The 26,176-nt window shown below is 50.8% G+C and overlaps 1 protein-coding gene across 7 annotated transcripts; it reads right to left on the reverse strand.

Moving 5' to 3' along the window:
* Nucleotides 1-2,987: 2,987 nt before the first annotated feature.
* DAZAP1 (DAZ associated protein 1) lies at nt 2,988-19,294 on the reverse strand. 7 transcript variants are annotated; one of them, XM_014540120.1, is made up of 13 exons: nt 19,105-19,294; nt 17,876-18,042; nt 17,040-17,105; nt 15,222-15,332; nt 13,751-13,799; nt 10,604-10,686; nt 7,972-8,125; nt 6,899-6,928; nt 6,629-6,769; nt 5,253-5,429; nt 4,439-4,504; nt 4,258-4,347; nt 3,298-3,385 (listed from the first exon to the last, which is right to left on the reverse strand). In XM_014540120.1, the coding sequence occupies exons 1-12, from the start codon at nt 19,277-19,279 to the stop codon at nt 4,268-4,270; spliced, it is 1,299 nt and encodes a 432-aa protein (XP_014395606.1). In that variant the 5' UTR covers nt 19,280-19,294; the 3' UTR covers nt 3,298-3,385; nt 4,258-4,267. The 7 variants fall into 7 exon arrangements, with proteins under 7 accessions (XP_014395603.1, XP_014395602.1, XP_014395607.1 ...); XM_014540117.1 differs by lacking the exon at nt 4,258-4,347 and having other exon boundaries at nt 2,988-3,385; nt 15,222-15,329; XM_014540116.1 differs by lacking the exon at nt 4,258-4,347 and having other exon boundaries at nt 2,988-3,385.
* Between the last annotated feature and the right edge of the window lie 6,882 nt (nt 19,295-26,176).

Raw genomic sequence — 26,176 nt, forward strand, 5'->3', positions numbered from 1 at the left:
GAAGCAAAGCAATACAACACGCTGCCCACTTCACCCAAAAGGTGTTTTTCCTTTCTTGACGGTTCAGTGGTCTTTCTTATATTTTTATGAGAAAGTGGGAGAAAATTACTTTGGAAGAAAATGGGCTTCTGTTTAAATGTTGAAATATATATATGTTGTGAGTTTAAGGAGTCTACAATTGCCTGTAAGTTTTACAGAACCACCTGCTTTCAGTGATTGTAAATAAACTCTCAAAACATCCTTGAAAGGCTCCATACAGAATGTGTCAATTGACAGGAAAATTTAATAAATTAGTAATTAAACACATTTTACAGTGTGGTCTCTTTAAGGGCAATTTCAGCAGTTAACTTGAAAGAGAAAAAAATGTGTACATAGGTAACATCACTTGCAATGAAATAAAGCTCAGTTTGTGCTCACACACACACAAAAAAGAACACACACACACAAAATAACATATGTATATATATATAATGAAAAAAGTCATTAAAAAGACTAAAATGCTACACTAGAAAATACTCTAGTATTTTGGCTGAAAACAAAACAAATCAAAACAAAACACCAGGAGGCATAAAAGACAAAAAAGACACATAACAGAAAACACAGTGAAATGGCTGAGGACAGCCCAAGCATATCAGTAACATAAATGTGAATTGGCTTCCAGCCCCGCTGAGAGGGTGCCTTCCTGGAAGAGGGAGCAGGTGTGCAAAGGTCCTGGGGTTTGGGATGACCTGGGTGCTACTAACGCAAGAGAAGCAGAGCCTCCCATCCCCTCCTGGCCTCCACTCTAGCTTGTTGGGTAGGGCTTGGCTGACACCAGTGGCTCTGTGGGGAGCTGGGCTGGCCTGGAGGAAAGGAAAGTCTCCAAGGAAGCTGAGAATCTCCTCAGCCATTCCCACAATCCTGGGAGAAGAGCCAATGAAACTCCACCCCAAGGAGAGGTGTCCCTTCCTGTCCCCAAGGGAATACATCATTTGGGGCCACAGGATGTGTTCTGTAGGGTGTGACACGGGCTCCTGAGAGCACCCTACTGGCTGGAAATCCCTGTTTGCACAATGCCCTTCGCCAGAGACCTAAAATTAAAAAAATTATTTTGCCAATTAATTTCACTAATAAAAGGAGGGAAAGTTTATTAGCTGTGATGACCATGGTGTGATCCTGCTCCTTCCTGCTGCTTCTGTAAACCTTGGTGGCAGCAGCTCCAGAGGGAACAGGGAAGGCTACCACCCAGAGGGGTTTTGGAGATCACAGTGAAGGTTCCTGGGCTGAGCCACTCAACTGTGTGGGGGAGGGTTATGGCTGTTCTGTTAATTAGTTTATCTCAAGCCTGGCACATTGGAGGCATCAAACCATTTTGGATGACTCTGTTTTTTATATTTTAAAATCTTGATTGTGATCTTTAGAATGACAAAATAATGGCCCCCAATGACACACCTTGAGACCATGTCAGACTCCTGATCTCTAGAACTGTGAAAGAATAAACATTGTTGTTTTATGCCAGTTTGTGGTCAGTGGCCACAGGAGAGCCACACACCCAGAACAATTGGTCACAGCTCTTTCCCAGGGGCCAGACTCCTGGGACCCAGGACCTGTCCCCACCGTCCCACCTCTCCAAGAGGCCAGACCAGCCTCAGCCAAGGGAGTCCAGCCTGCAAGCTCTGACTCACCTCTCTTCTCAGGGTTGCAAATAGGGGCTTCATTGAATGTCAAAGTCCTGGGCATCTGGGATGAGGGACAGTCAAAAATATGTAGTCCAAAATATCGGAGGCTGGAAGGACTTTGCAGGCCAGGCCTCTATGTGTCCAATAGGAGGGGGTAGCCCTTGTGGGATGTCAGATCCCATTCCAACTTCCTGGCCCCAGGGCTCTCAGCTCCCCTTAGCCTCCTACCCACTCTCCCACTCATCTCTAGGATCCATGTGGACTTGGCCCAAGGGCTGGGAGCAAGCTACCCTACTCCCTGGCCCAGCCCTGCCTCTTGGGCCCTAATAAGTGTCCCAGCCAGCATGCTTCATCCCAGGGCCCTGACTGAATGCCCCAATGCCCACATCACCCATGTCAACAGCCCAATTTGTGCAAAGGCTGAGTGTCCTTCCCAAGGGCACAGTCCAGGTATCACTCCCAGAGGGACTAGGGAGGTCTGGCCAATCCCCAGCCACATCTGTCTGTATGCCTTTTCCTTGGCACCCAGCAAGTGGCTATGAATTCCAGAACCTCACACTGGCACTGCAGCTCTCACCGGGCCCCTGCCTAAACATCCTAAAACCCACATCTGCCAGAACCCAAAGACTCCTAGACCCACCAAGGTTGGGGCCAGGCCCCGCCCTGAAGCAGGCCTCAAGTCATTGCAAGACCACGGAGGAGCCAGGGTAGATGGAGGTTCTCCTGTGGGCGGGGTTCTTCCCCAGCAGGGAGGGAACAAATGACACAACATGGGTTCTAATCCAAACGCACTTCTCTTTATTCAAACCAGGGTCAAACTGGTCAGTGGGGATGCCCTGAAGCCACATGCGCGGGAAGTAGGCTGACAAGACCTCCTGGTCCTTGATGCAGTTGGACGCGGGGTGGTTGCCAGCCGAGCCAGGCGGGTGCAGCCCCCACGGTGCACTTGCAGACACCGCCAGGCAGATCAATCGACAAAAGCAAGGAATAAACAAAAACGAAACACACTCAGTAGACTGCTTTTTTAAGCTCCAGAGTTTCTGGACCAACGAGTCCCAACCCTCAAAGCCAGGAGTACGGGGACCAAAAATGCCCCTCACTTCCACCAGTGCCGACAGAAACCCTGTTTTAAATTAAAAAATAAGCCAGTATACATTGTAGAAAATTTCTCTTAAAAATCTCACAATTTGTAAATGTATATTTTTTTCTTTAACATAAAAGTTTACAATCTACGGTAAAACAAAAGGCTCAGGAAAATAATTTCAAAAAAAAAAAGAAGGAAAAAGAAACCTGAAGTTTTGAATTAAAGCTGAAGACTTTTTAAAACCCTGTTGTTGAACCAGTGACTTTTTTTTTATTGTGCTGATGGGTTAGAGAAAGAAATATATTTAAAAACTTCAGTTCAGACACCCACAGCCGCCTCCAAAAGCCTCACGTCTGCCCCTCCCCCCAAGGTTGAATCGCGATTTTTCTGCCAAGTTTGTGATTGTCACGAGTTCACAAGTTTCGAATCCTGGGTCTCAGCCATCTAGCCGCCTGCGTGGCACCAGCTAGCTAGCGTCGGTAGGGGTGGAATCCTTGAACATTGTGGTTCTGACCTCGTCCGAAGCCACTTCCACCAGCAGGGGGGCCCCCGGAGCCTGGCACTGAGGGGCCCCCATAGGAAGGGGGCTGCTGGCTGGGGTCTGAGAAACCCTGCCCAAAGCCGGCCAAGTCCTGTCCATAACCTGCGGGGAAAGAGTGCAATGAGTGGCCGGGGGAGCTGGTCCCAGCAACAGGACCCAGGGTCCCGCTCCCACCTGACATCACTGGGCCCCCAGGAGCACGTGTCTCCAGAAAAGCCCACCCTCAAACCCTAGCAGGACCCTGTCTCCGCACAGAAATAAAAGAGTCTATGAGACCTCGTGGACCCATGGTCTGTCCTGTCTGATCCTGACCGACCCTCACTTGTCCCCAAAGACTTAGGGCAGGAGCCCTGGTGGCAGAGCTGAGGATCAGGAGAGAACCTTGGGCTTGGAGACACATATCAATCACCTGGCCCAGCTCGGCGGACCTTGGGTTCCTAGAAAGTCTGTTTTCGAGTACAATGCAGGGTGAGCTCAGGCATGACTTTCAGGATTTAAGGAAACATCTAATCTGCCCTAGCCTCCCTCCAGATGCGCCTCAGGCCCCAGACGGTCCTCCCTCCAGAGTTGACCCAACCTGGAGGCTTCCATACATGGGAGTGGGCAGGGACTACATGCGGACCATTAGGCTTCAATGACTCTAGTTGGATGCACCTGCAGAGCCCATCTGAGTGGGGCAGGTCCCTCTCTAAAAAGGACCCTGACCCTGCACTACTGGCCTTGGTGGGTATGAAGACACTTCTGGAATGAGGGGCAGCACTGTCCTCGCTCCCTGCCCACCCGGACCACACACTTTGGATGAAGGCCATCCCAGGGCCCCCGGATTCCCAATTGGGGGCACACTCGGAGGCAGAGCTCCTGGGCCGTGCCCCAGAGGGCAGTGTGGTTCCACCCCGCCCGGGACAGCAGAGGAGGCAACGTCCGGTGCCCGGGTGCAGGCAGGTGAGGACCGTGCATGAGGAGGCGCCACCTACCTAGGCCATATCACTGCTCAGCCTGACCATAAGAGTGTAAACAAAGTATGGGCCCGAAGCCCGCCGGGTCTTGAGAATAGGTACCCAGGCCTGGCGAGAGACGAGACCAGGGTGACTACCCCAGGGTGGTAGGGAGGGGACACACTCGAGATCATGTACACCCCCACCCAGGGCCGCTCACATGTCTGTCGCCAACACGTCCTGTTCCAGGCAGGGTCGAGAACCCATGTACTCAGTGACCACAGCCCTGCAAGGCCCCGAAGGGAACAAGAGTATACAATGCAGGGGTGCTGGGGAGCATCTGGTCAGCTGGCGGGACTGCATTAGAGGGTAAGAGTGGACCGACTTGCAGATATTGTGGTCTTGGGTGACACACAGTTCACACCATAACATGGAAAACCAGGGGCTGAAACTCTCACAGGAGACCTGAAGGCCCTGGCCCCTCATGGCAGGCAGGGGACTGACCCCGGTGTGGGGAGAGACCCAAGGCCACACCCTGTCCTCACAGGAGTTCCCCCACTCAGCTGTCACCTTGCAGACCCAATTCAGAAGCACCTACTCCAAGACTAGCCCCTCAAGTGAAGCACAAAGCCAATGCCAAAGCCAGTACCTGCCCCAGACCAGAGCAAGACCACCCAGCTGACACTCTTGCCTGCGCTCTGCACTCGGATAACCGAGGCACCGAAGGGACAGGCCTGCAGGGGATATCCTCAGCCAAACAGCAATTGCAGCCCTCGCACCATCCTCCTAGGGGCCCAGTTATAGCCTGTTTTCCAAACCCATAGTCCTGGGATCACCTGCTGTGCAATCCATGCTTTTCTGCGATTAGTGCCCTGGCAAAAACCCAAGCAACCAAAATCCCACTTGACGCCTGCTTGATCCTAGGTCACGTGAACTCTCCAACAACTCCCACACCTCAGACCACCCGACCCAGAAAACACTGGTGGGAAATCCGCCTGTGAGGGAGGAAGTCAGGGGGAGGCATGGCCACTCACCATACTGACTGTAGGGAAAGTCTGGCTGTGCCGTTGGGGGCTTGCTCATATCCGGGGCAGCCTGAGAGGGAGGCGGCGGGAAGGCCAGAGGTGCTGCCCCAGGAGTGGCAGGTGGAGGGGGGACCCCTGGTGGCGCAAACTGATCTGGCGGTGGAGGTGGAGGCCCATAGCCAAAACCTGCAAACAAACAGGACAGAAAAACAAACACCATGCTTGCCCACGGCCCAGACACCAGGAGCCTTCACAGGATTTCCATCTGAAACACCTGTGCGGCCAGGCCCTGAGGATGAAGGGTAAGAGACCAGCATGAAAACTGTGGGCAGTTGGGACAGCGGGAGCTGAAGCAGGCCCAGGAACTAGGTGCCTGTGGTAGGTGCTGGCTGGTAATTCACTGCTCAGGAATGCTCATTAGAAGGACAGAAATCAACCGTCCAACACAGTCCAATCCATGTGCTTTGAGAAGACAAAAGACACACCCAATCCATGTTTCCTCAGGCTGCAGATAATGTTTCTATCTACCTCTTATCTTGTTAAAGCAGACACACCTTTTCTCTGAAGAGCCACAAGGCAAAGTCATCCATCATGAGGCCCTGCTCCAGGCCACAGAACTGAATTGCCCAGTCCTCGGACACTGGTCACTTATAGTCACTGAGCCTACCAATGTGGCTGGTCCACACTGCCCCAAGAATGACACACCTGGACCCCAAGGACTTATTAGTAAAAAGACAGTAGGACCCTTTATGTTGGTGAAATGGTATGTGGCCATCTGAGTTATGTGAGGGGTTCCTCTTTACTATGGAACCCAGCTCCTAGAGAGGGGGAGAGAGAATTGATGTGAGAAACATCGATCAGTTTTCTTCTGTATGCAACCCAACCAGGGATCAAATCCCTAACCCAGGTATGTGCTCTAATCGGGAATCGAACCAGCTGCCTTTCGGTGCACAGGATGACAATCAACCAAGCCGCTCCAGCCAGGCTAGGCTGTGCCCTTTTGTTCTGAGGGTACTGAGGTCAGAGGAGAACCCTAACCTTCCCAGTGAGTTGGATGCTCGACACTCAGATCTTCAACCACAAAGTAAAGCACAGAGGAAAGTGAATCAAGACCTGAAGCCCCTCAATTATGAATCACAGAGATTATGTCTAGAGGCCCATTCGAGGCATGACCATGAGGAAGAACAAGGTCTTCGTGCTGTTACAACTCATGCGGCTGGCCCATAAGGAGGCCGAAGCCAACAAATATGGAGTCCACAAGGCCAGCCCATCCTTTTCCTCCAGGCAGAGGAACCAAGACAGGCTTCCGACTGCACCCCCAGTGCGAGCTCTAGGCAGTCTATAAAAGGTGTGCTGAAAAGACCACCCATGGCCCCAGGACTTACTGAATTGTGGGGGGGCGCCGTAGCCCTGTGGGAAGCCCTGTGGAGGAGGGAACCCTCCAGGAGGGGTAGACACAATGTAAGAGGTGAATGGCGGGGGTGGTGGGGGAGCTCCTCTTCCCGCAGGGGGCGGTCCGTAGCCACCTGGAACACAGGATACAGGGTGAGGGAGAGCATGGCACACACTACCCCCACCTGCCCAGACCCAGGCCTGCCAGGGGCCCACTGCACTTCAGATTTCGTCATCTCCCCGTTTCCCGAACAAAGACTTACCAATTGCCTGTCCTGCTGGCACCCACATTCCTAAACCAGAAAACAAAGATGGGGATTGGTGTTGTTAGGCCAATGTCACCGACTGCATGCCAAGCACCGCCCTGCCCTCCTACTCTCATAGCATGATTGCCATCATTGGTGGAACTCTCCTGGAGCCCCTCTCGACATGCCCTGTGATCCCAAGAACACCAGGTATTGCTGTCCATGTCCTCTTCCACAGGGGAGGATTCAGAGAAAAGCCACTGGGTCAATGGCCCTGGCTCTTAAACAGAACCGTCAAAAGGGATGGAGGGAACGCCCACAGATCAGAGACTCAGGTGCATGTGTGGCATCTCAGGCCTGACTACCGGCCAAGCATGGGTCCTTCACCTGCTGGTGGATGAGTGTCTGGAATTAGTTTACTGGAGGTGTTTCATTTTGCAATAAATGCAGGTTTTAAAAACGACAGCTCTGGAGAGAGCAGGAATAAAGCCTTGAACTGTGTGGATAGCTCTGCAAAATCAGGGGTGTTGGATGCCCTGGGTACAGACAGGCCCACTTGGCCTCCATCTGCTCCTCTCTGGACGCTGCTGCTTATTTGGGTTTCCAACAAGGATAGAGGTTCCCAGATCCCATCCCAGGGCCCCCCTCTCCAACCATCCTGCCAGGCTGTCCTTAACTGCTCTCTGGACCCCACACAGAGGACCCAACAGCCCAGCTGATGTCAGCCTAAAACCTGTGGAACAGAAAAGACCCAAAGAACCAAAGAAGCAGGACTCTCCTTCTAGCCAGGCGAAAACCTCACTTGCTCACCATCAGAGTCTCAAAACCCACCAGGTTATCCTGACCTGTCTGTGGAAGAACCTAAGTAAACCACCCCAGACCGCAAGGGCAAGGATGCTCACTGCAGCCCTGCTGGCCCAAACCCCAAACATGGACTTGGCCAGGGCCCAAACATACCACCGAGGACCACACCACTCTTGAGAGGGACCTGGTGATAAGGCGGAACCCAGGGCCCAGTTGAGTAGGGAGCCCCACCTCTGCGCTAAGTCTGGAGAAGTGGGTGCAGTAGCTTGTCCTGGGAAGAATCTTACCTTGTGGGCCATATCCTTGCTGCCACGTAGGTGGGGGCTGGCCTGCCCAGCCATTGGCGGCACTGGGCATGACGCGGCTCCCCCACTGGCTGGCCCCTGGCTGTCCAGGCACTTGACTTTTACTGTCGCGAGGCTCAGCCCGTTTAACCTCCACCTAGACAAACCGAGGTCTGGTTCAGGGGAACGCACGGGTCCCAGGCCCCTTCCCTTCAGACACACCCTCAGGTAACTTATGACTACACTTAGCATCTTATTATAACTTAAAACTAAATACTTAACTATATACCTTATTTAGGCCAGTAGCTTTTTCTTTAAAAAGGTTTTTTTTTCTGTTTTAATTATTATATTTAAAAAATGTTTCTCAGGTACAACAGATGTGACTGTGACATGCTAAGCCCTATGTGCTGCAGAGCAGGGACCCTTGAGCATTTTATGCACGACAAGGGTCTCTCAGTCAAGGTAAAAGAGCAGTGTCCTCTTTCAACAGCCTCATAAACCCGGGACAGAGACCAGGGCCATTCCAATAATCACAGCCCTGGGAGCACTGAGTGGCAGGAGCCCGCCCCTGGCCGCATCACGGTGGTGGGGGATCTCTTCGGAGCCCACCCACCCTGCCTGCACCTTCAGCTCATACCTGAGAAACACAGTTGGTTTACTTAGGTTTTTAATTTAAAATGTCTAAAGGAAGATAAAGACTTACCTTCCCCAGGCTAACGCTTAAAAAAATCTCAATTAACTCAAAATAATGTCAGAGGGAATGGATATGATAAAGAGCCTTACATTACATCTAACAAAAAGTAAACAAACATGCAATAAAATGGACATTTGGATCAGTAAGCAATCTTCATACTGTGTTGGGTCAGCAGCCCAGGACTCTTCCTCTTTGGACATGTCAGGAGCCACAGCCAGGGGAGAGGTCAGCATAGCAGGAAGTGGTGATTACCCCACTTATGCTGCTCATTGGCAAAAAGATGCCCCACTTCCAGAGTTGTCTCAGCATTTGAGAATCCTGGATTTTTTTCTTTTTGGATAAACTTTAATAAGCGGGACAACAGATCCACATGGAGTCATCCTTGGGGTCTTAGTCTGGTGAGCTAAATAACCATTAGGTATCAGAATTCTGTCAGTGCTCCCTTAAAACAGAGGCACAAAAGACCCTTCCTCCCTTCCTGATGCCTCAAGGCCACTCCTCTGATGGGAATGAAGTTCCCTTAGCTAAAGGCAACTGGGCAGCAGAACCAAGGGAGAGTCAAAGAGCTGAAGCTAAAGGGTCTTCACACACTCTCCTTAAAGAAATTTGGCTCCTGCTTACAAAGAAAAGCAGCCCCTGTAATTAAAAAAGGTCCTTTACTCTCTTCCTATGGGAGCGCAAAAGTCACTCTATTCTGGTTTTAATTAAAGTGGGACGGGAGCCTGTTAGTCGGAAATCCCCACTGAAGAACTGGTGGGGATTAGTGAAGGTGCTGCGACAGAAGCCAGACTCCCGCCGGCACGAGAAACCCTCTTAGTGTCAGCTCTGAGCAGTCCAGACTCAGATACCCTGCATCCCACAGCAGGTGGCTGGCAGCCTGGAGCAGGGACAGATCGTGCACTTAGCAGACCTTTCTGCGCCTGAAGCAGCACCTCATTTCTTCCAAGTTTTAAACATCACAGGACCTTCAACTATTGAATGTGGACTCCTCTGATCTTGTGTTCTTAACTGGTGTGTATCCTTGAAGTCCTCATGATGATTTTAAACTAAAAGCTTCATTGAGTTTCGGAGTGAGGTATGTGTCTCCCACTTAGTTGGGTTCAAATGGGATTAAGCCTGTAGGGAAACCTGAGCCCCTGGCAAGTATGAACGGCTGCCCTGTTGAACATCAGGGAGCAGGCTACCTGGGCAGACCCCAGTGCCATGCTTCCTCCAGTATCTCAATCAGAAGGGCTGGGCATGCTGAACCGAATGAGGAGAAACTGGGAACACACACCAACGGGACTGCCGCCGGGGTGCGCTGAGCAGGCTTTATAAGGACCCAAACGGGGATCCTACCAAAACGTGGGCCCCAGACTTTGCTAACTATAAGGAACCCCACACGACAGAATTTCTGCCAGTTACTCATTTTACTGTTAAGTTCTCCAAAAGCTCGAAGGGCCCAGGCAAATGAGTAGTTATGGGCCACTTTCTGACAGTACCTCCATGGTGGCAACACAGTATGAAGATGAAACAACCAGAGGTCACTTGACTGCATGGAGTTAAGTACTATCGAGAGCATGTGGTTGGTACCGGAGTTTCACAGTAAGTGACCCAATTAAAACAACCAATCCTTCAGGATGTTTACATTTCTTTCAGTTTTACACGAAACCTGTTCTTAAAGGTTGGCTGCCCATCGCGGGGTGGATGAACAATTGGAATACAGTTCAGACATCTGAAGGAGTGGTCACTGGAACCAAGCCTGAGGCAACCCGCAATGTCACTGGAGGCCCACCGCCCACCACCCAAGTCTCCAGAGGCCCAGGTCCCACCCCACAGTCGAGGGTCCCGGCACCTCTCACCCGGACCTCTTCTATGAAGGAATTTTTGTTTCCAGTGACATCCCTCAGTTGCCTGAGACTTGGTTTGGTCTTAAGGTAAAATAAAACTACAACTACACACTTTTTTGCCCATGATGTCGTGAAAATGCATGTTGACAGCCTGGTCCACTGATTGTTCGTCCTCGAAAGTAATAAATCCAAAACCTAGCCAACGACGAAGAGTGAATCAAGGTAGCAGGGTGTTGTGACACAAAACAGGATGATGAACAGTATTAGGGACGGGCCGAAGGATCAACCCAGGGCTTCAGCGAAGCAAGTGAGGGAGGGGGCTGCAGGCCTATCCAGCAAATGAGTGAGGCAGGGGGACCCGCCGGACGCCTCGGCCCAGCTCGAGCTGGGGTTCCAATTGGACACTTTGGAACAGCCAGGGCACCCCTTAGGGAGCAGCAGCCTGAACAGCCCAACAGCGAGGGCCATGAAACATGGCAGGGTATGCCCTGTTGGTGCTAGAACATTCTGTGGAAGACAAGTACAAGGCAGGGAGCAGCTGAGCACTCCGCCTCAGTTGCAGGTGTCCTGTGGATGCACTGTTGCTTCGCTGAAACCCAGGGTTCTCCCCCTCGGCTTGCAATGTGCTTTGCAGCTAGTGCTGACAGCAGCCATATATTGTCCTAGGCGTTAACAGTACGGTCTATACCACAGTTAGTGCCTCGCTAGGCTTATCCAACACCGTTGGGTAAGCCCAAGGAGTCCTGTCAAGGTCACATACGTATGTATACAGGTATCTATCTGCACACATCTATGTAATAAAATACACAAAGATACAGGCCACAGCGGGTTCCAGCAGGTCAACTCTGCTGTCAGCAGCAAGAGCAAGAGGCACCATGTCATCAAAGAAAAATTTAAACAGAAAATAATTTAGCATTTTCCAAATGCAAGGAAGTGGCAGTATAAACGAAGTTTGGTTGGTCTGGGTGAGCGCGACCACCCGGCTAACGTGGCGTGTCTGGTCCTCAGTCTATTGCCCTTGCTCCCGGGGCCCATCAGCTTTGAGCACAAAAGGACACATGGCAGACAGCTGCCAGGAGATCCCAAAGAACAAAAGATGGGTGAGGGGAAGTGCCAAAGCCAAGAAGGGGCTGAAGATGGGCGTGGGGAAGGGGCACAGGGACAGTGTTCTGTGGCAGAGGCGTGGAGCTAGGGGCAGGCCTGTGCTGGAGACCACCTGGGAAGATCACAGGCAAAATGGCGGTGGAAGGATGGAAACAGAGAGAAGGCAGCTCAGAAAGTCAGGTGACAGACTAGCAGGGAGGGACAGCTGGGATGCAGGAGCCTTTGGTCTTGTTCTCTCTGCACATGCATGCACACAGAATCTACATGTGGCGTGAGAGAAGAAACGGAACCATGACAGCAAAATTGGAGAGGAGACAAAGCTGGTGGGAGGGTGGGGAGCAGGAGAAAGGGAAGAGGAGCAAAGATAGAAGCAGGACTGAGTGGGCCAGAGGTCAGGGGTTGCCATCTGGCAGATACACGCAGAACCCCAGAGACAGGGACCCTGTCTTAAACCAACAGGACAGGGTGCGGGGATGACTTTGTGGGAGCTTCTGGAGAGTAAGGTAGGAAAGAGCTGTTTCTGGGACACCTGCTGACCAGCTGCTTCTCTGGGTGGTGCTCCTACCCTCTGCTTGCCTAGCGCTCGCGGAAGCTCATGGGGACTCGCAGAGACCTACAAAGCCAGGTGGCTGAGGACGGTGTGCACCACAGGGGAACGCAGGCCCAAGCCCAAAGTTCTCTCCCCACCAGCCTGTCCTGCTTGCACCCCCCGCCCTGGGCCCAGGGTGAGGACCGCAGGTGGCCTGGGAGGGGGTGAGTGACCTGGGGAATCTAAAAGCAGCCTCGGGATCCCCATGTCCTGAGGCTTCACAAGATCAGAGGCAATGGTGAAACACAGCACGGGTGATAAACGCATATTACAAGGTAACATTTTCTCAGAGTGCAGGAGGAGTATCTGAAACCACAGGGCTCGCGAGGTCCATTAGGGCACAAGAGGCGGTGACTCGTGGGTAAGGAGCCTGGGGCGGGACGTCTAGGGATGCGTCTGTGTCAAGAGGCGACATCACCACTGAGGAAGCGGCACAGAAACACACTGAAACTTCGTTTACACCCCACTGGAGCAAAGCCCGCTCCCTCCTCTGACTGCAGGATGGCCTGTACCTGTGTGATATAATTTAGCACCTGGAGAAGAGAAATCTAAAGAGAGATCGTTAATCACAAAAATTCACAGAGAGAAAGGAAAACAACTTACTTAATATTATTACTATATTTACTATGAAACACTTAATATGTCACTAAGCATGTACGTCTATGTTAAAATTAAGACTATGACTTAACAGCTTAATCAACATGAAGGGAGGAGACATTACTTAATCATGGAGTAAGAGGATGGAAGTTCAAATGGCAAACTATTCTCCAGCATGGCGGGCGCATGCTGCGGACGGCAGCCCAGCGCTCTAGGGGTCTCCGCAGGGCAGGGGCTGTAGGGCCTGGACCGGCAGATCAGCTAGCTCCTGGCCAGGGCCCAAAGCAGCTGATGAGACAAAACAAATGGGCAGGGACAAAGAGCAGCAGCCACACAAAAAACAAAAAACAAAAAAAGTAAAACCACCAAACCCAAAAGGGCATGGATGTCAGGTGCCGGCTGGCCCAGGCCAGACGTGCAAGGGTGGGCTGCCCTGGAGGGGATGTGCCCTTCCTCCCGCCAGCCCCATTGACTGAGGAGAAAAATAAGAAAAACAGGAAAAAAGCATGAGGTGAATAAGGGAAACTCCACATTCAAGCTGAGCTGTAGCAGATCTGGCCTGACAACATGAAATGAGACTTCTGACTACACTGGCATGAGCTGAAGGCAGGAGACAAACTACACTGGCATGAACTGAAGGCAAGAGACAGTCTTAACTAAAGAAGGTCACAATGGAAAAGGACACAAGTCTTTCAGTGCACATTAAAGAACAGAAACCATGTTCAAATTCATGTCAAATTGTAAAAACTTTAAAAGAATGAGCCAAAAAAAAAAAAAAAAAAAAAAGACAGTAATGTCTGACCTTGGGGAGCACAGACAAGCTGGGGGCTGCACAGGAAGAGCCTACGTTTTAATCATTTGTCTCCAAATCACCCTTTACTGAGGCAATGCTTGCTACAACCACCACCTAATTGTGAGATAGTTTGCCATCTGAGGGGGAAGGTCAAGGACAAACTCCATCTCTTTTACCTCGAGGCCTCTGCTTTTCTGCGTCGTAGATCATGACCACTTCTGTGACCTGCAAGAGAAAATGGCTGTTTGAGGACCTGGATGCCACGGTGCCTAAGAGCACCTCTGGCTAGAACAGAAGTCCCAAGCCAAATGCCTGCTGGGAAGTCTCCAGTCTTGGGAGTCTTGAGGCAAAAGGCTGCCTTCCAGAGGATGATGTCCAAGACTCATGAGGCCAGAGGCCCAGGCCACCACTCCATAGGGGAGTTGACAGCCAGGAGACTCATAGGGCATCCTCCCCATTCAAAACGCTAGGATGGAATGACCCAGAGCACTGGTGCTCCAGGACCTCCCTTGGTCAGTGGCCTGGTTGTCCTGCTGATCCAGCCCTCATTGCCCTCCCCCCACCTCCACTCCACTCAATAAGTGTGTCCCTCATCATGTGCTCTGGCATTCCTAAACCCTGGCCACTCAGCCCTCGCACACTCAACACCTGACAAACACAATACAGCGGCAGGCGGGGCCACACCACTGACAGGGCATTTGAGCAACAGGGGCCTGTGCAATGGCCCCATGCACACTTGCACCCTAGCCCAGTTTTTTTCCTCTGCTGGCCCCATTAGAACTAAGTTCCCTATATGACCCTGATTAACTCTAACCCCCATGAGATTCTAAAGGATTTTAACCTCTTCCAGAAAACAGGATCATCCCTGGGGGAAGGTCTGTATCATAGAGGAAACAATGAGCAGGACACAGAGCCAAACATATCCTGTGAAGCCTGGCAGCCTGGAGGACAGTGAGAACTGCCAGAGGAAGCAATAGGGTTGGGCCACGGTCCCCCATATAGTGAGGTCCACGCTGCTGGTACAAGAACCTGGGAATGGTCTCCACTCTGGAACTCCTCCACCAGGCCAGGCCTGCCCTTGGCTGCAGCTATCAGGGGTGGGCACCATGTTTCGGATCCTGGGCAGGAGGAGCTAGCTGGAGGTCCCAGGTGAACCTGATCTGGAACACACCTTCCTGCCATTGAGGGACAGAAGGCTGGCTGCTCCCCAACACTCCCTAGTGCAGAGGTTCTCAACCTGTGGTCGCGACCATCGGAAAACACATATAGCACATCAGATATTTACATTACGATTCATAACAGTAGCAAAATTACAGTTATGAAGTAGCAACGAAATAATTTTATGGTTGGGGGTCACCACAACATGAGGAACTGTATTAAAGGGTCGCGGCATTAGGAAGGTTGAGAACCACTGCGCCTTACAACCAACTGGAAAGCCTCCTGGATGCCGGCCTGGCCAGTTTACATCTGCCTGGAAAAGACGTGACTACTCTCCTGGATGGTAAATGTCCATGAAGGGAAAGGATGGGCTCTGGTTGCTCTGTTCTGGGGGTGTACGGGGCAAGAGGACAGAGCCACCATACCCACTCCAACTAGGCCAAGTTGAGCAGCTGCTGCCTGGGTGCTGCTGGTGCGGGAACAACTCACCACTCCAAATTTCTTGAAGTATTCCCTGAGCTCTGTCTCACCACAATTGTGAGGAATTCCACCAACAAATATCTTATTTGATTTACTGTTATCGTTCCTGGGTCCTTTCTGCTGTGTCAAGAAAGAAAAGTTGGTTAGACCATGTGGGGAGCCCTCAGCACGAACCCCAGGGTTGTAAGTAAGTGTCTGCATGGGTTTGAGAGCTGCTAAAGCCACCGAATACTCTGAAAGTTCCAGGGAGTCCAAAGAGAACCAAGAACAGCATTTTCCCAGAGACCCAAGGAGACCAAGTCCAGCACTGTGGTAGCGCTATTTCAAATGCATTTTAAAGTAGACTGTAGTACTCTGTTCAAATATTCTGAACTACAACAGTTACCGAACTTAAAGGTCTACACTGTGAAACAAAGGATTTCAGGACAGTAAGGAAGCTACCTGGGGCCTCCATAATTAATTTCAGATGGTGATTTTCAATCTGTTGACCAAAACTTCAGCTCCTGCCCTGAAATGCTGCCCCTCCCAACCCCCTCCACGCCTAACACCCCCAAGGAGCTTATGGGTTAAGTCATCCCAACTGCTCTTGATTAGCAATTTTGGGGATGAGTGAGGGTTCCCCAGGTATTATGGCCTGTGCCTATTCTGTCTTAATAAAGTTGCCAAGAGACTAAAGCAAATACAATCTGAACCCTGATTGAAGTTCAGTCTGAAAAGCTGTGAAGGTCATTTGTGAGACAGTCATAGAAATATGAGCTGGCAGAGTGGACATGGGTGACACCTTAGGCATCTTAGTTGTGGGAATGGGGATTCTGTGGGAGGCTGGACTTCTAGGAGATTCATGCTCCAGAATTTAGGAGTGGTTTATGCAGACAGAGATGAATATTAATATAGATAACTGGAAAATTATAAAAACTGATTAATCTAGTTTTCTGTAACTTGAAAACTTTTCTAATAGAAATTTGGAAAAATAAAAATGGTTTCAAGGGTCTGAGGCCCCTACCAGCAGCAGCTGGGATCCTGCTAGAAATGCAGATCTCAAGCCTCCACTTAGATCAGACACGTGTGTGTGGAGCCTGTGTGCAGTTTCTCAGCAGCCTCCAGCCCAGTTCTGTTCAGTAGGGCTTTCTATGGGGACGGAAGCGTTCTGAGTGACAGTCTTCTCTGAGAACTGCTGGGTGGTGGAAGGGAAGATGTGGGCGGTGAGCGACAAAAGACAGGTCTGTTCCAGCTGACCCAGCACCAGGGGCCACACACAGCTCAGAAAATCTCCAGGAGTCATTACACTGGCTGTTCAAGCGACCAGCCACCAGCTTTGTGTCTGGAGGGGAGCGGCTGCAGAGCTGGGAGGTGAAAATCTCAGAGTTAAGGATGACCAGGCCACCAAGTAAGAGAGGAGTGAGGGAGTGGGAAAAGAAATTTCTCTCGGCCCTTTTGGGCAGGCTGAGAGTACTTGGGGCAGATAAAAGCAGACGGCTCCAATGATAAACAGGTGTGAGCTGTCATTTTTTTTTAAGGTAGACTAATAAAAATTATCTTCTTGGCTACAAGATTAAAAAAATTTAAAGTGTTGAATAAATCTGAGCAATTCTGAGCTGGTCAAGTGTCAAAGATGACCTTCAGTCACTCCTAATCTTAATGAGCAAAAATTCCGATCAAAGACACGTTTGTCTAACCATGATGCTGTACATCTGAAACTAATATGGAATAATAATGAATGCAAACTGTAATTGGAAACAAAGAAACAAAAATAAAAAGAACAACAAAGGCACATGTGTCCTTTAACCTGGCTGTTGAACATGCAAGGTTGCCCACCCAGCCCCTTACCCAGCCTTCTTTTGGCCGCGTCCTCTCTGGCTGCATTCCCCGAGGTGTACATGGCTTTGGGTCGATCTGTAGGAAGTTTCAAATGAGCCAGTTGTAAATATGAGGATCTTTTCTCTAGAAAAGAAGGTGTCAACAACAGCAGCCAATAGCACAGCACACTAGCACTTGCAATCAATTCACACCATGTCCATATCCATACCCTACTCCAACCTCCAGTCTGAATACAAAGCCTTAATCTTTTTTTAAAATATATTTTTATTGATTATAGAGAGGGGGAGAGAGAGATAGAAACATCAATGATGAAAGAGAATTATTGATCGGCTGCCTCCTGATGCCCCACACTGGGGATCGAGCCCACAACCCGGGCAGGTGCCCTTGACTGGAATCGAATCTGGGACCCTTTAGTCCACAGGCCGACACCCTATCCACTGAGCCAAACCGGCTAGGCCCAGAGCCTTAGTCCTATTATTTTTTTTTATTTTAAAATACTTTAAAAATATATTTTTATTATTTCAGAGAGGAAGGGAGAGGGAGAGAGAAACATCAATGATGAGAGAAAATCATTGATCGGCTGCCTCCCGCACACCCCCCACTGGGGATTGAGCCCACAACCTGGGCATGTGCCCTTGACTGGAATCGAACCTTGGACCCTTCAGTCCGCAGTCTGGCGCTCTATCCGTTGAGCCAAACCGGCTAGGCTGAGCCTTAGTCCTTTTAGATCAACCCCACAGAAAAGAGTCTTTAACATAAACATCCACAAAAGCTCAGGTAACCCAGTGAGCTGAAGGATAAGTGACAGAGAAAGGGGCGAGGATCTCAGCTGCAGCAGGACTTACATTTCGACCATCCAGTGTGTGTGGTCTGCTGGCCAGCACTGTGCCCACACAGTTCGGGTCCTTAAACTTGACAAACCCGAAGCCTCGAGACTGGTTGGTTGTCTTATCTTTCATGATCACACAGTCCACAACTTCTCCATACTGGGAGAAGTAGCTGCGAAGAGTCTCTGCTCAGAGATCAGGACAGAAACAGACACACACACCAGAGCGTTAAGCACAGCATGACAGCTGGCATGCAAATATACACACGCACACACACGTGCAAGTGCTGCTCTTTTGATTCACCAGCCTAACCTGGAAAGTAACTAGCCACTTTTTTTTCCCAAATCTCATTTTTATTTTATTATTTTTAAAATCTTTATTGTTGAAAGTATTACACATGTTCCCCTTTTCCCCCATTGACCCCTTCTAGCCCGCCCCCTACAACTAGCAACTTTTAAAATACATATATATTTTTATTGATTTCAGAGAGGGTGGGGGAGAGAGAAACATCAATAATGACAGAGAATCATTGATAAGCTGACTCCTGCACACCCCCATAGGTTGAACCTGCAACCGGGATATGTGCCCTGCCCAGGAATCACACTGTGACCTCACGGTTCATAAGTCAATGCTCAACCACTGAGCCACACCGGCTGGGCCAACTAGCCACTTTTAAACTGACTCATCAACTAGTTTGGGGGCAGAGGAGGAGGATAAAGGATAGAAAACACATGAGGAAGAATGGGGACTCCACATGGTGGAGTACATCATGTCTTCTTATAAACCAGAAATGCTGCAACTGAGCATGGTTTTGGCAAAGGCATTCAGTAAAGTGAAGTTTAAGAGAATGCAGAACAACTTCGAAGGCCACTTGACAACTAGCTTCTTCTTGCTACATCTGAACTCAGTGACCACTGGGCAAAGACCTAGCCACCGCACTCTGCACGCTAACAGTCCTCCTACCTCCAGAACCTACCTCGGCCTTGAGCTAGGAAGCTGCAGTTTAATTTCTCCCTCAATTCTGCTGTGAAACATCAGGATGATATTAACCTTTTCAAAGCCAATATTGCATTCCCTCTGCCCCCTGCTAATGCCCAATCTAATGCCCTTTTACCCCAGAAATCAAAACAATAAATCAATGAAGAATTAAAGAAACCCGAGGTAGTAGTTAGAGACGAATTCACAACGCAACTTGAAGACCAAGGTCAGCCTGCCTGCAACGCCTGGCATTCAGCCATGGCACCTACCTTGGGTGGTGCTCCAGTCAAGACCGCCCACGAAGAGCTTCCTGCAATTCAACAAGAAAACATTTAGGGTCAAATGGTTCTTGCCTTTAAAGATGCTGCCCATCTGACCCATCCCAAGACAGTAATCCACACCACAGAAGGAGTTCACACAAACATGCTGAGTTGTCACGGTCATGGCCACGGTCAACAGCCATAGCCATCACCTGGCCTCACTGATTACAGACATGAAAAATGATTCTAAGACTTGCCAACACGGCAGGGTGAGTGTTATAATGTAGTAAAGACAATATGTCCAGAATTGTACATGCACATGGACCACAACCACAGCAAGTCCCTCCTCTAACACTCTTGAAATTATTTATTTGCAATCAAGATCTGAGATCACAGAGGACAAACCAGAATGACAGCAAGGGTAGGGCAAAGCCTCAGACACCCACCATGTGATCATGAGCCAGGACCCACAAATCATTAGAAAGATCCCCAGAGCTCCAGACCCAGCACTGGAGCCCTAGCCCGCATTCCCCCACTCCAGGGTGGCCTGGGTTTTACTTTCAAACAGTCACACTAGAACTTTCAGGAGGAACCCCACACTGTCTCTGCAGCCTTATGTCTGCACAGCCCTCAGCGGGTTCAGAAACCAGAGCCCCCCTACTACCCTCAGGGAGGGCTCCACACCGCTAGGACTCAACAAGGGAGGGCTGTGGTAGTGCCTGCTTTTTCCACCTCTCACACAGCCCTCCTACTGGCTGGACCTGGAGTGAACCAAGGTGCTGCAGCTGTTCCAGCTTTCACAAGGGACTATGCTCACCTTCCGCACTCTCAGTATCCCTCTGTATCATTCTAGCCTCCCAAAGCCCTGGAGACAGGTATGACAGAGGAGGCAGGGAGAGAGGGCTCCAGCAGCAGTGGTGGCAGCTCTCCATCGTTCTTGTTTCACCCAGGAAAAGGGGACACTACCACTTTCATCCTCAGAGCTGGACCTAAATACTAACTGGCGGGTTTTCAGATGCTGGCAGGTGGCCCAGGCTCAGTTCCTGCCTGAGACACAGGACCCTGCAAGGCTGATAACACTACTGCCTCCTGAGCAACTAAGAGAACCATCAGACAGGGAGCTTTGCCCTCCACCTAATAGAACCCTCAAGGTAACAGGCACACCTGTCACCTCTGCTCCATCTGGTGACTCAAGTCTCAGTGTGCCAGCCACTGGCAAAATGCCTGTGACAGCAGGACTATCAGGGGCTTCTTCCAATCTGCTTTTCCTCTAAGGAAGGACAATTTATATTTAGTGTGTGAAAAACAATTTCCCACAACCAGACAGGTGCCCACTACCATCCTCAAAATGCCAACAAACAGGCCACCACCGGTCCCTAGTTGGGGAAGGCTGGAAGGAAATTCAGGATGCATCTGGTCATAGCTATACTTCCAGCACCTTAGAAAGGGAGCTTGGTAAAAACAGGTTTCAGAGAACATGCTGACCAAGCAGTAGCGAGGCTCACATTTAGACCTCATTAACTTAAAACCATGTCGCAGGCCACCTGCCTTCCAATTGGGGGGCGGGGGGAGTGCCTCCATCTGTGCCCCACTCCCCAAGGGCTGTCCAGGCGCTGCCCAAAGCAAGCTGTGACTCAGGCCCAGCCTCACTCAGCATGCCCAACCCCTTGAGGCCTGGAACCCAGTAGTGGCATAGGGCCTCGAATGACAAGGGCCAGAGGTTGGCTAGCACTGCTAAGTAACTGCCTGTTTGCCCAGTCCTTTGGAACAAGAACAACCAAAGGTTTGCTGTGGAAAAGCAGCTTCATGCAGGAAAGAGATCTCAAGAATTAAAAAAAAAAATTAAAACAAAACCCAATTCACTTAGAGAACACCAGCTTCTATTTACCATTGCATCCACCAAAACAGTAAAGTAATAAACTGTTGCCCATCCAAGAACCCCAACCTCCACCGCCCACCTGTAAGGAGGAACCCGCCAGACCAGTCCAGGTTCCAGCCTTCACTTAAATTTCAAAATTAGGCATTAAGGGGGAAAAACTAGAAATGCCATCACCCACACAACTGACAGAACTTGCATCTGCTCTGTGGATGGATAATAACATGACATCAATACTGTGCTTTCCAATTTTATCACTGTGCTGTGTGCATTTAAGAGAATATCTCTGTTCTTAAAAATGAAACACATGGACAGGTCTACACAAAGGGGCATCACGGTACCACTTTCTTTTGAATACTTCATGAAAGATGAACAGAGGAACCAATGGGGCAGAATGTTAGCCCCTGGAGAGTCTGGCTGGAAAAAGAATATTGGGAACTTTTGTTACTAATCTGTAACCATTCTGTAAATCTGAAGTTATAAGATTACAAATTAGGAAATTCTCATTATTGAGTAAATGCCAGGCTTTAGAAACAACCATCCCGTCACGTCACGTAGGGCATCTGAGATACTCAGCAAGAGGTGCCTCTTATATGACCATCAGCTTATGCAGAGGGAAGAACACGCCAAGCCTCCATGTGGGGCAGTGCTGTGCTGCACACTTTGAGTGTTTCCACTTCCTTTCCTCCTGCTCTGAGTGCACACTCTCGTGGTCTGCACACGGAAGCTTCAGAAGGTCCTGGGAGGCCAGCTGACTGTGGTGACAGGGACCTTTCCAGAGCCCCAGCACAAAGCCCCAACCTCTGAGCCCCAGTTTTTGTAATCAATAAAATAAAAAGGGCCCTGGGTGCCCACCTCACAGAGCAAGTGAGAAACAGGTGCCCCAGCACCCCAGACACTAAGTTCCCCCCAGGATGAGCCCAGACACAGCTCCCCCCTGCCCAGGCAGCATGACCATCCCTCCTCAACACTGAAATGAAGCCCTGGCACCAGTGGGAACCCCGTTCAACCCACCGGCGGTCCAAGGGCGGCCCACACAAACTCATTTGGCACCATGTGAATCTCAGGAGTAGATGGGCATGTACACATGGGACTCTGCAGATTAAGGGATTAGCCAACCATGCCGGCTCCCCTTCTCCAGCCCTTCCCTACTCTGAAGAGTATTATTACTCAGCTGAAACTGGATGTCAGGGCCCCATAGACTACCTGCACTCCCCAAACCCAAGTGCAAACTTCCTGGCTCTATCAGGCCCTCCCAGGAGAACAAAAGTCTGGTTCCCAAGAGGGAAACAGACACCACCACCAGCTGGGGGATCTGAGAGGTTGTCTATGATCAGCACATTCGCTCAGAGGGCCTATACCTCAAGAGGGGGCTGGTGACTTCCTCCTGGAAGGGGCTCTGCACAAGTGACTGAGGACCAGGCTCCGGTTGATATTCCCCTTGAATGTTTTTGGATGACTACCCTGCTCTTGCTCTGTGGACTTCAGGGCAACTTTGTAGTTTTTACACCAGGAAGTCAGTCTTCTGGCTCCCCCTGGCTGGGACCGACCACTGTGGGCTCTGCCCTGGAAGCATATTGGTAGGCTTCAGAAAGTTCCATCCCGCTTAGTAAGAAAGCCACCCACAGGCAGCAGGGGGCAGAGGCAGAGGGCCTGGATTAGTCAGTTGTTGGGCAAATGGCCACTTCTTCTTAGAGAGCATCCAACCTAGAGCCTATGTTTGCACCTTTCTGGTCTCTAGTGGGGACACATTAGAACTCCTTAAGTCTGTCCTAGTTTCCTTGCAGGAGGCAGGCAGCCCTGGCCCATAGGCCTCACTCCAAAGCCCACCCTATGCCAGCCCCTGCCCTCTACACTCAGGCTTCCTTCCTGCCAGCAGGGAAGAGCACCCCCTCCCAGATGACTATGGGGGCTGTGTGACACAAGAAAACCCCAGGACTAACTGTGCCGGACAGTAGGAGGAGCCCCTCCACTGCCCTATTTCATACAGGACCAATGTCCTCCCCAAATCATGACCTCTCTGAAGCAAACCAAACAATGACTCTCCCACATCATTGGGCCATCAGCACAAACAGGCATTTACAAGTATAATCCACAGCTCCTGGTCCCCACCCTCCCAGGCCTCAACTCAGGGGTATCCTGCTTCCAGAGTCTCTCCAACAAAATATTCCAGAAAGACCAGGAAGGACTCAAGCACTCCGCCTTGGGACCACTCCACATGCCATCACTCAGCCAATGCCAGGCTGCAGGCCGCTGATGTCACCCATTTGCAGCCTCTCTGGGTAAGCAACCATGGACTCAACCCACATCCCCAGTCTTTCCTTGAAGTGACCCCAATGCAGCGTCCTTCCTTTCCTTGCAACTCTGCCCTCAATGACATGTAGGTGTCCCCGTCTTACCAGTCCCCAGTTACGCAAATAGGACCACGTGTGCCAGATAAAATCTTCCTCACTTTTCTCTAGTTCCTGACAGTTTGGCTACCCCAGAGGTGGATGGAACAAAGTGCCTCTGAATGCCTCTATCTGTAAAGGGAGAGGGCCCTCCCCAGCACCCAGGAACATCAAGATGGCAGGCACCCTCAGATGTCCACCCACAGACCCCAACGGATAATCTGGATCAAAGGACCTTTCTTTAAGTTGACTTTCCAAGCTTGTGGCAGGGGAAGGAGGACCTCAGCCCTGTCTGCTCAGCAGGATCCCCAGCAATAGGAATGCCTGTCACTACAAAGAATTCCTCAGAAGGGAGGACATCTGGCCATCCACACATCAGCTACAGAGGGCCATACGTGACTACAGGTGACACCCACTGTTCCTGTCAAACTTCTATCCTCAAGACCTAGCCTTTGCTCTGCTCTAGCTGACGGTGACAATCAGGACTCTAAAAACATTAAGTAAAGCCAGTGGTCTCACCCAACTTCCATTCTTCCATCAGATTTCATGCTGACTTCTGAGCCAGCTCAGGTAGTAAAGAACTAGAGCAGCTCTTCCTTCAAAGACAAATTCAGTACAGACCAGGAAGGAACGGTGCCCCAGGCATCCACACATTTCCTGAGGCCTCCACAGTGTACCCACACATGTGGGTCTGTCAAGGAAAGGGGAGTGGCCCCTCCCACCTGTCAAGTACTCCCTAGGGAGCTACTGGAGTGGTGACCAGACACCAAAGCAAAGGAGGTCGGAGGTGAGGGTAGCTGTTACCAGATATCATTCAGACCTGCCATATCCTGATAATGTCTGCCCTCACTTGGATCTGAGCACAACCTCCCACATGGTAACCACTCCAAAGTCGAAACCATGGTCCCCTCACAGGAAATTGCAAGAGGGCCCATTGCCAAGAAGCCTGGTTAGCCCAGTTACATAGCAAGGAGGTCAAAATGGACCTGGGATGCCACATCCAACGAAAACAAGATTCCTATATAAAATAGAAACTTGTTAGTACTTTTTGGCAATAGATTTTTACTTGCAAAGCAATAAAACATTTCTGGGACACCTGTGATTTACAACTTTAAAACTCAGGCTGTTGGGTAGATTCATCAGAGTGGGAGGCAAACATGGCCAAGCAGGCCCTAGTCTAAATCCTGGTTCTGTAGCCATCCCAAGCTACCCAAAGGTCTGGAGAGTCCAGACCCGGGCTGGGACCGAAGAGTTGGGACAAGTTGTAGGGGTGAAATGCCTGGCATCCCTGTCTCCTCATGGGCATACTTGAGGGACAGCCCTCATGATCTCCAGGCTCCTTCCTTCCCTAACCTTCATCTCTGCTCTCCAGGTGAGAAAGAAAGGCAGCCCAGGCTTGAAGACCCCTGTACTCTGGGAAGACATGTGCATGTGGGTGTGGATGTGGATATGGTAAGCCTGCTAACTCTCTCCCCGCCTCCTAGTTTCCTGTTAGAAGTGCTGCAACTTTTCGTTTACAGAACACAGTCTTCTAGTGCCTGACAGGGTTCAAACACACACACACACAGACACAGACAGCTGTGAGCTAAGTGCTTTCCTCCAGGGTCCACTAAATGGCATGAGGTTTTGGGGAGTGCGGAACCCACAAAACCCATTTTACATCCAAGGTGTTCCCAGTGGCTGGAGCCAGATGAGGGCCTGGTGATGCCAGCCTCCCACCAGCAAACAATGACTGACTCACCAAATCAATCACTTTGTAAACACCACATCTATTCAAAGCTCAGGGCACCAAGAAATATACACAAGGCCAGGGAAAAGCACCACACACTATTTTGCCATCTTCTTCAAAGAATCTAACTGTAAAATTATGCTGGTGCAGTGGGAGCTGGTATCTGCATAGAAAACTGGAGCAATCCCCTCCACTAGGGCAGAACCGCATTTTCTAGCTCCTTTGGGATGGCTTCTCGGATCTCATCTTGTGCAGCATTAGGCAAGGTTATAATTAAGGGGAAACTTAGCTGTAATAAACCTGCTCTGATAGCAGCGCCAAAAGGAAGACCTCAGAATCAAGGCTTTCTGCCCACCCGCCCGAGCTTTCCTTTTCCTTTATTTTAAATACACCTCTGGAGAGTTTCGGTGGGGGGCTGAGCGAAAAGGGGTTCCATCTACATAAAAACAAGTTACAGACGCGATGGCTGCACTGACCGGTCCCCGTGACCTTGGCCCGAGGGTCCTCTGCGTGTGACCCTTCCTTGTTCTTAGCATTTGGGGGAGATAGAGTGGAAAGGGTGCGATGCCGCCCAGAGTCTCCGATGGGAGAAGTTGGGCGGCTGCAGAACTGGAACCCTCAGTCGGGCCCGCCACGTGCGCTGACCCACCAAGTTTGTGCGCGGACTGGGGGCGCCGCGAAACCCTCCCGGTCCTCGTTCCGGTACTCCGGGACAAACACCGGCACGGGGGCGCCCGGGGCACCCAGGACCGTACAGATTCCCATTTGGAGTCTCCTAGCGGGAAATCCAGGCTCGGAGGTAGACGGGGAACCTCAGACCCTCCAGGTTCACGCTCGGGGTACCCCATGGTAAACTCGGGCACGGCGGTAGCAGGCCCCGCCGGTGCCCGCTAGGCTCCCATTCGGGAGTCCCCCAGCGGGAAAATCGGGCGCGGCGGCGGCGGGCACCGCTCTCCCCCCCGGCCCTCTAGTCTCCCGTTCGGGGTCCTCCCAGGCCAAGAAACAGCGGGGACCCTCAGAACCCCCGGGTTCCCACTCGGGGTCCCCCTCCCCCGGCTAGGAAGCGGCAGGATCCCGGGCTCTGGC

Source organism: Myotis brandtii, unplaced genomic scaffold (assembly GCF_000412655.1).
Source record: "Myotis brandtii unplaced genomic scaffold, ASM41265v1 scaffold236, whole genome shotgun sequence".
NCBI lineage: Eukaryota > Metazoa > Chordata > Mammalia > Chiroptera > Vespertilionidae > Myotis > Myotis brandtii.